The sequence below is a fragment of the Propithecus coquereli genome, unplaced genomic scaffold, assembly GCF_000956105.1.
Source record: "Propithecus coquereli isolate 6110/MARCELLA unplaced genomic scaffold, Pcoq_1.0 Scaffold298, whole genome shotgun sequence".
In the NCBI taxonomy this organism is placed as follows: domain Eukaryota; kingdom Metazoa; phylum Chordata; class Mammalia; order Primates; family Indriidae; genus Propithecus; species Propithecus coquereli.
The window spans coordinates 788,130-798,245 of NW_012148596.1; the positions used below are offsets into that span (position 1 = coordinate 788,130).

Sequence of the window (10,116 nt, forward strand, 5' to 3'; positions counted from 1 at the left end):
CATACTTGACTAATTGTACTGCTTCTTGTTTGGGATATAATAAACTACACTTTTGATTCAAAATCGGACATTTCATATTTAAGGACCTAATACAATATAAAAAGTAAGAAATGAATCTGTTTTATAAATGAATAACATAATCATACTGAATGGGGTAGGAAGAAAAGAACTAACCTAAGTAACTTTGGAAAACAGTATCCTAACGGGATACTATAAGACAAAAAACAAAAAGAAGGATACAAAAGTAATACATTTTACTTAGCAAATCTGTCACAGGGGTAGGAATTGGCAATTCTGAAATAATTTTATGTGTACACTAGGGTTGAACAAGTAAATATACTGTAAATAATGAGAGTCAGGTTTTTCACTATTCATGAAAGAAATTACAAAAAAGAAGGAAGACTAGAATAAAACTTGTGATGTTGGACTTGAATCAGAGGTATCAGTATGAACTTGTGATTTTTAATATACTATATACACAGATAAAAATTAAATATAAATGTGTGTACATGTGGGTTTATTGCATATGTAGTATATGCAATATAAACGTCCTAACTCCGTCTTCTGACAGGGCCAGAAGTAATGACACTCCAGGAGCAATGAGCACACCTAGCACCAAAACACTGATTTCTAAATGCCATTCTGTAACAACAACAACAAAAATCAGAGCTTCTTGAAGAAGTAGCTGATTCCAGGGCTGAGACGGAGAAAATTCAAGTCTTTAATACCTTACAGTGTCAAAAATAAGAAAATGCTCCTAAAGCGGGGGCATGCTGAAAGGACACAGGAGCCAACCTGAGGAGCCTTCACAAAATCGCAAACACTGGACTGAGTTTCAAAATATGGGTAGAAATTTGCCACGGAGACTATTAAATAGCAGTATGTATGTAGGCCAGGAATCATAGAATATCACAGTATAAAAAGAACTACAGGTGACTCAAGACTTTTGAGCCATGAGGTACTACTTCACAATAGAGAATGAGGATGAAAGGCAGGCAGGGGTCATTCATTGTAAGAGTCTTACCAGGACAAGCTAAGGAGTTTGAACCTTACTCGGTAGGTGACAGAAACCTGAAGGATTTTAAACTGGATAGCAAGATAATCAGGTATGGCTTTTCAAAGGTTTCTCAAATTTTTTACATGTATCAGATTAAAGGTATATTAGATAAGTATTAATATATCTGATGTTTTATCATTGCCAAAATATCATAACTTGAGATAATTTACTGAAAACACAAAATTGGTCAATCAGAAATCTTAAGAGTTGGTTTAAGAAACTACTGAAATGTTTCCTATAAAAAGAAAAGGAAAAGAAAATTTGTAAGTGGAATTTTTAAGTATCAGAAGCATTAAAAGCTGCAGTTTGCTGCACAGGCAGGAAGCTTTTCAGTCCATTTTAAAAACTGAAAATGATCCCTTGCTCATTCTCTTCACAGATGCATACCCCTTCCCTCACAAGCGTTCTTGGCTAATGCAGGCCTGCTTGTTCTTACATTCTACCTAAAAAACACCTAATCTAGATCCCATTTGCAATGTTGCAGTACCCACAGCCACACAAAGCTGCCTACCTGGATTATCCCAGTTATCCCTGCTAAGTACCAATTTTTATTTTCGTAAGTTTCTGAAACATGTATATTTTTAAAATTGATGTCACTTGTAGAAGTGTTGAGAACATTAACATAAATTGTCAATAAAATTAGCTTTTTAAAAATCACAACCTCAATTTAATCAAGTGATATACACCAGAATGTTAATGGATAAAATCTTATCCTATCTTCATGTAATTTAATATACCGGTGTATCACGGGCCTTAAAAGGTGGTAAAGGTTGCTATGAAACGAGCGACAGGCAAAGCGTAAGCCCAACACATATGATAATATAGATAATTTTAAATAGTGGAAGTTCTCAGCTGTCACTGAGACACATCTAGATGTAAACATACTACGATGTAACTCTCATTTACATCCAGATAAGGTTCTTTTTCCAAGAATGACAGAGAGAGTAACAGCAACAGCACCCAGAAAATTGTGTCATCCATGATTTGTCAATAATAGAACTTAATGAGACACTATTACTTTTAACTGTGACAGTAACAAATTATTTTAGTCCTTGTAAGTTGTAATTTTATAGTGATATTTTATTTTCGTTTTTATCCAAGGCATAACATTTCATAGGAAGCCGGGACAGCTGAAAAACGATTCGAGCATCTATGTCTATGTTACAGATAAAGGGTTGGCAAATTTTTTTCTATACAGGGCCAGATTGCAAATATTTTGGCTTTATGGGCCACACAGGGTCTCTGTCACATATTTTTCTTCTTTTTATAAACAACCCTTTAGAAATGTAATAATCATTTTTAGCACATAAGCTGTACAAACCAAACCATAGGCCGGATTTGGCCATTATGTTCTAGTTTGTCAATTCCTTCTATAGGGAAATGAAAATGAAACCATAAACATTTCTAATGGCTTCAGTATAGCAACAATAATCAAACAAGGCAAACAGAGCAATAAACCTGAAACTTATAATTAACACTATTCATATTAATAACTAATATAAAAGTATCAATTCTACATACTATAGCTTTTAAGAAAAAACTTTTGTTCTTTAAATTATATAATCATCCTCATTATTAGCATTGTTTGAAGAATGGAGGTTTGGGGTAAAACAATTGGCATTTTAAAACAATCGGCATTCAGTATTTTAAAAAATCTGACTATATCAAAATGAAAGATTTCTATTTAAACAAAGGCATAGCGGGATAGCAGACTGGAAGACAGACAGCAATATCTGTGGAATCACTGTCTAGATTATACACTGTCTAGACAGATATTGCTGTCTGCTAGTAGCAGACAGCAATATCTGTGGAATCACTATCTAGATTATACAAGAAAGCTCTGTACATCTACAAGAAGCCAAATTTTTAAAAGACACACAAAGTCAAAAGATAAAAGATATACACAGATAATTCACAAAAGAGAAATGACTGACAAGTATATGAAGAGAGGTTTATTATCATTAGTTATAAGATAAACAAAATTTTGAAAAAAGAGCACTGTAAACCAATGGAAGTGGTAACATTTACAGAGCTGAATAGTAAGAAGGGTTAGTGAGAATATGGGAAGACAATGTCTCTCATGCATTACTAGTAAGAGGTTATAAACATTTACAGCCATTCTGGAGATCAGGCAATTCCTTATTTATGTACCTTCTGATATAGTAGTTTCACTTCTAAGTTTATACTTAGAGAAACCCTTGTCGGGATACACATGGGACATATATGAAGATGTTAGTAGCAGGGAGCTGGAGGTGACCAGAAATCCAACACCAGGGGAATAATAAATTGATAGGTAGGTACTAATGGCATACTAAGCAGCAGAAACAAAGCAATGAACTAATTTGTATTTATCAGGGATATATAAAAACAATGCTGAGTAACAAAGTAAACAAAATGGCATCTATACCAATATATTGTTTATACAAATGAAGAATATATATGTATATTATACTAATACTCTGCAAAAGCATATGTTAAACACATTATATTGGTTATCTATTAAAGAGAGGAAAGAGAATGAGACAGAAATTGAAAAGAGGAAAATATAACTATTTGCACCTTAATTAAAAACAGTAAACAAAATTAGTTAGATAAGCCATTTTTTTGCCTTATACAGAGACAATTTATTTTCAACAGCTGATTTTAGTATTTATTACATGCTCATAAAATTATTTTATATATACCATATTGTATCCTGTTGCCCATATTCTCATACTCTACACTTTTTTCGTAACCACCTTTACCCTCCCTAAAAACATATGGTGTGATTTATTTCTCTGCACTCCATCCCACTCCCAAAAGTTTTTGGTTTAATTAAAATTAGAATACATTCATGGAAGTACAGTGCATAAACATCACATATTATGTACAATAAACATAAAAAAGTCTAGCATTCTATTTGAAAATTATTTCATACTTCATTTTCATTAAAGATAACTTTCACTGTTAATCATTTCATACTATATTATGCTAAATACCACAAGAGGGAGCTTTGGGTACAATCAAATACTCCACATATTAAATACTGAGTAATGGTTGCAGAAGATAGTAACAGTCTCCATCAAGAAGACCAAAAAAGTAAAGGGATGTTAAGTTTTAGCTGGGTAGACTAAAATGGCCTATAAATTATAGCACAGATTCTGAATAAGCAAAGGCATTATGACATTAGAAAAGTGATTAGTCATATCACCTGAGCTTGGATGAACATGGAATGCTGATGAAAGTAGGATGACTAATAAAAGTAAATGTTGCATAGGTGGCATGAATAAGTTGAGGTAAAGAGAAAAGAAAATTATCTTTATTTATAATAAAGGTCTTGACTAGATAACTAACAAGAAATAGATTAGCCATATAAGCATACTGGAAGGTTATGAAAACCACACAAAAGATGAAATATAGTTTTCTGTCAATATATATTAACATTTACAAGTGATCTCCTAGATCCAACATGATCCCTCCCAGTAAGGAATTACTGCCAGGACTTACATTACATTTACAGAGAAAAGGGTAAGACATACAAATTTTTTAACCAAAATAAATCAGTATCATAATTAGCTATAAGGTTAATGTCACTGAACCTATTAATTATAATATAAATTGTTCGACAGGTAAAGTATCACAATAGATGATGCCCCCAAATTTATTCCATATGGTTGATACAGACGGGGGTGGGGTAGAAGGTAGTAACGTAAATTCTTTTCCTTACCTTACTTCCTTTTTAAAAGGAAAACCTCAGAAATAACAATGGTGGTGGAAATGCCCATTACCATAAATTTAGATTTTGTGTCCTACTTCTTTACCTATATCATTATACACATGAACCAGTTTTGACTGGTAACAAATGCTTATCAACAGTCCATGAGGAAGATAACAAAGACAGCTGAGTTTTTATTTCTCTTGGGTCTACCAAATCTGCCAATTAAGTATTCTATAGCTAGATGAATGAAATGTTTTAATTTGGCATTATCTTGTTTGAGTTATTACAGTTAGAAAAATTAAATTTATCTTTGTCCAAAACCATGAAGTCCTGATTTTAGGTATTTCATTTACTTTTGTTTCTCAAAAAACTAGCATTTTAAAAAATTTGCTTACTTACTTCATCCATCTTCATACATGTGCCAAAATCTGCTAATTTTAGATGTCCATGTTTATCCAAGAGCATGTTGTCAGGCTTCACATCTCTGTGTATTAAACCCATGGAGTGTATTGCATCCAGAGCAAGAACAACTTCAGCAGTATAAAATTTGGCCCATTTTTCGGGCACATCATAATTACTCATAAGGTTTACAAGGTCTCCACCAGGCATGTACTCCATTACCATGTACAGATACCTATCATCTTGAAAGGCATAAAAGAGCTGGAAAACAAAAGGAAAAGGGAAAAAAATTTAAAAAAAAACAAAAAACCCATAAATAGAATAAAAACCAAAACCTACCATTACTATTGAAAAAGACAAACTATTTAATAACCAAAACTAAGTTAAATTTATGAAATCTTCTATTTTAGACTTTGATATGTGTAATGGAAAAACACCATGTGAGGACACAAGGATAAGGGACCATCTACAAGAAAGTGGACCCTCAACCGACAATAAATCTGGCTGTGCCTTGATCTTGGATTTCCCAGCCTCCAGAACTTTGAGAAATAAATTTCTGTTGTTTACAAGCCACCCAGTTTATGGTATTTTGTTATAACAGCTCTAATGGACTAAGATAGGACTGACTAACAAACAAATACAGTCAAAAAGATAACATCAGAATATCTTCATGACATAAAGGAAAAGTTTCTCAAATGAACACAGAAGGCCATTAACCATAAAAGTTTGACTAAACTGTACTGCATTAAAATTATACATTTCAATCCATCAAAACATACTTAAAAAAAGGAGTCAGAAGGCAAGTCACACAGAGGGTATCAGAGCTCAAAAGGGGAAGGAGCATTCAGGTAAGAGGATGGCTGACATGGGATATCAAAGCCCAAGGAGGGTGAGAAGGACATCCAGGGAAAGGAGTAGCCTAGTGGGGGATATCAGAGCCCAAAAGGAACGCGTCAAAGGAAGACTGAGAAAATGTTCAAACTGAAAGAAAATAAATGTGATGTCACTTGGAACTGGATCCTCTTGCTATAAAAGACATTACTGGGACAACTGGTGAAACTGCAATGGGGTCTGAGTATTAATCAGTAATGTATCAATGTAGATATCCTCATTTCCAAGAAAGTTGCTGTGGCTATGAAGCAGAACATCCTTGGCTGCTGGAAATACATACTTAAGTATTAGGAGGTTATCAAGGACTAGATTTGTGTTCAGTTCCCCCAAATTCATTATGTTGAAACCCTAAACCCCCATGTGATATTTGGAGATGGGGCCTTTGAAGGTGATAAGGTCATGAGGGTAGGGTTCTCCTGACAGGATTGGTGCCCTTATAGAAAGAGACAGGAGAGAGCTTACTTCCTATCTCTGCTCTCCACTCTACAGGGATACAATGAAAAGGCCACCATCCATAAACCAGGAAGAGAGCCTTCATCAAAAATCCAGTCATGCACCCTGATCTGACTTCGAGCCTCCAGAATTGTGAAAAATAAAAATGTTGTTTAAGCCACTCAGTCTATGGTAATTTGTTATAGTAGCTGGACAGAGGGTGATGGGGCATGAGGTCAGCAATTTACTCTCAAATGCTTCAGAAAAAGTCCTAAGTCCTTTGTATTTCCAACCTTCCTATAAGTCTGTGATTGCTTGAAAAGAAAAAAAAAAAAAGGAAAGTCACAGTTTGGGAGAAGATATTTGTAACAATATGTGCAAAAGGCTCATATCCAAAATAAATAACAAGAATTCCTACTAATCAAATTTTTTTTAATTGACAGACATCTTAATGGGAAAATAAGCAAGAAACTTAATAGGTATTTCACAAAAGGGGATATTCAAATACGAAAAGGTATTCAACTTCATTAGAGAAAGGTAAATTTCAACCACTGTGAGACAACACTTTGCATGCACAAAAATGATCAAAAATTTTTAATCTGGCCGGGCGCGGTGGCTCACGCCTGTAATCCTAGCTCTCTGGGAGGCTGAGGCGGGCAGATTGTTTGAGCTCAGGAGTTCGAGACCAGACTGAGCAAGAGCGAGACCCCGTCTCTACTAAAAATAGAAAGAAATTAATTGGACAACTAAAAATATATAGAAAAAAAAAAATTAGCCGGGCATGGTGGCGCATGCCTGTAGTCCCAGCTACTCGGAAGGCTGAGGCAATAGGATTGCTTGAGCCCAGGAGTTTGAGGTTGCTGTGAGCTAGGATGACGCCACGGCACTCTAGCCCGGGCAACACAATGAGACTCTGTCTCAAAAAAAAAAAAAAAAAAAAAAATTTTAATCTGATAATGCCAAGTTTTGGCAAGGATGGGAGACTAAGAGAATTTATAAAAGGAACTGCTCTAGCCACACTGGAAAACAAGCTGATATTATGACTAATTATAAGTACCTAGAAATGCCACTTTTAGGAACACACCTACCAGAAATAAGCACAAGAATACTGATGATAATATTACTTGTAACAAACAAAACTCTGAAAATATACCAACAAATTGTGTTACATACATACAATGGAATAAAATACAGCAATGAAATTAATACACTGTAGCAACAAGGATAAATCATATAAACATAACATGAAACAAAAAAAGGTAGACACAAAAGAAGATACATTCAATGATTTCACTTACATAAAGTCAGGTGCCAGTGCTGGCACCTTGATATTTGACTCCACAGACTCCAAAATGGTGACACATAAATTTCTTTTCTTTATAAATTACCCGGTCTGTTACAGCAACACAAAACAGACTAAGACAAAGTGTGTTTGCAATGTTTTACTACTTCAAAATTGAAAGATTAAAATTCATTAAGGGAAAATGTTAAAATTTGCCAAACTTATGTTAAGATTAAACCAAAGAAAGTTCCCAGATGGCTCACTTGTTAGACAAGCGAGGAAAGCCATTTACCAATGGTAAATTAATTGTGTTTGACTGCAGCAGCCAAAAAATGTGTCTAAAGAAAATCAACTGTTTAAGACTATTAGTCTTTCGGCAACAACAGTTACTCAAACAGCTGAGGACTCTGAGAGGAGTATCAATAGTCAATGAAAAAACAAGGCAAATGATTCTGAGTGGTTTTCCTTGGTTCTTGAGTCAACAGATGTTACTGATACTGTTCAGTAGCTACTTACTTGAGGAGTCAGTGCTAACTTTGCAGTAAAACCTCTATGAAGAGTCTGCACGGAAAGAATATTTTCAAAGAAGTTGAGAAAACACTAAGTCAGTACAACCTGAAGTCGAATCTAAGATGTGTAACAACAGATGGTTATAAAAATATTTGTAGAACAGAAAAAGATTTAGTTGGACAAATTTACAAAGCTTGTGAAAATGTAAGATGTTTAAAGTCTATGGTTATTCATTGTATTTAATAGTATTCATCAACAGGTACCAAACAGAAAATAATCTAATCCCTCATATTAATAAATAAGTAGTGTCAATGGTGTCATTTGTTGTGGACTTAACTGTCATCATCAGTTTTGGGAATTTTTGTTAGAAATAGAAGGTGAATATCCTGACTCACTCTATCACACATCAGTTCAATGGCTTAGCAGTGGTAACATTTTATTGCAACTATTTGAGCTCAGAGCTGAGACTGAAATTTGAACAAGAAGAACTGCCCTCAACCACTATTATCAAACACTGAATACCTTTGGAAATTAGCTTTTGCTATAGACTTGATATTGTTTCTTAATTAATACCACCTAAAATTACAAGGCCAAACAGTGCTTATATACAAAACTTATACTGTAGTACAAGCATTTGATGACAATTAACAATAAGCTGTTTTATACACTTCCCATGCTATCAAAAGTTAAAAATAAGCAGCAAAATCTTCATTGCTACACAAATTTGTAGCAGATATATTTTCTGAGCTCAAACTAGTTCCACAGTTTCAGCACCATTTTTAGACCAAATGTGAGTGCAAAGGAAATATCCTTATTACCAAATCCATTTAAACTTTGCATCTAGGGAGCTTCTTTTACCTAATCTTCAATTGGAAATAATTAATCTGTAATGTTATGACCTTGTTAAACAGCAAGTATCAAGAGAAGAATTTTTTAAATTTCTGAAAATGACTTCTGCAAGTGATAAAGATGGTCAATCACAATTACATGCTTGAGGTCAACATCAACAGTCATAAATAATGTATTAGTACATACTTTTCACATAACAACATACGAAAATGGCACTTTACCTCTCTAGTCTTTCAAAAACCCATAATCCTCGTTTAATTTTTTTTTTTTTTTTTTTAGAAACAGGATCTTACTCTGTCACCCAGGCTGGAGTGTAGTGGCATGATAATAGCTTACTGTAACTTTAAATTCCCAAGTTCAAGCAATCCTCCCACCTTAGTCTCCCAAGTAGCTAGGACTACAGGGGTGCACGACCACCCCTGGCTAATTTTTTAATTCTTTTTTGTAGAAACAGGGTCTTCCTACATTGCCCAGACTGGTCTCAAACTCCTGGCCTCAAGCGATCCTCTTGCCTCAGACTCCTGAAGTGCTGGGCTTATAGGCGTGAGCCACCATGCCTGACATCTAGTCTAATTAATAAGAAAAACATCAGATAAATTGCAATAAAGGAGCATCCATATCCTATAATATATCACCTGACAAGTACTCCTCAAAACTCTCAAGGGCATTAAAAACAAGGAAAGTATGAGGAAACTGTCACAGCCAAGAGGAACCTAAGAAGACACGGTAACTAAATATAATGTGGTATCCTGGATGGGATCCTGAGATATACAAAGAACATTAGGTAAAAACTAAAAAAAAAAGTGAACAAATTATAGATTTTGGTTAATAATAATGTCTCAATACTGGTTCATTCATAAATTTGTAAGATGTTAATAATAGGGGAAACTGGCCGGGCGCAGCGGCTCACGCCTGTAATCCTAGCACTCTGGGAGGCCGAGGCAGGCGGATTGTTTGAGCTCAGGAGTTCGAGACCAGCCTGAGCAAGAGCGAGACCCC

At 34.6% G+C, this 10,116-nt stretch overlaps 1 protein-coding gene across 1 annotated transcript in view; it reads right to left on the reverse strand.

The window, feature by feature from the left end:
• ROCK2 (Rho-associated, coiled-coil containing protein kinase 2) overlaps positions 1-10,116 on the reverse strand; it is a 205,080-nt gene that overhangs the window by 59,278 nt on the left and 135,686 nt on the right. Inside the window, exon 8 of the mRNA XM_012648914.1 lies at positions 5,154-5,414. Within this exon, the coding sequence (XP_012504368.1) occupies positions 5,154-5,414 (261 nt within the window). The remainder of the gene's footprint in view (positions 1-5,153; positions 5,415-10,116) is intronic.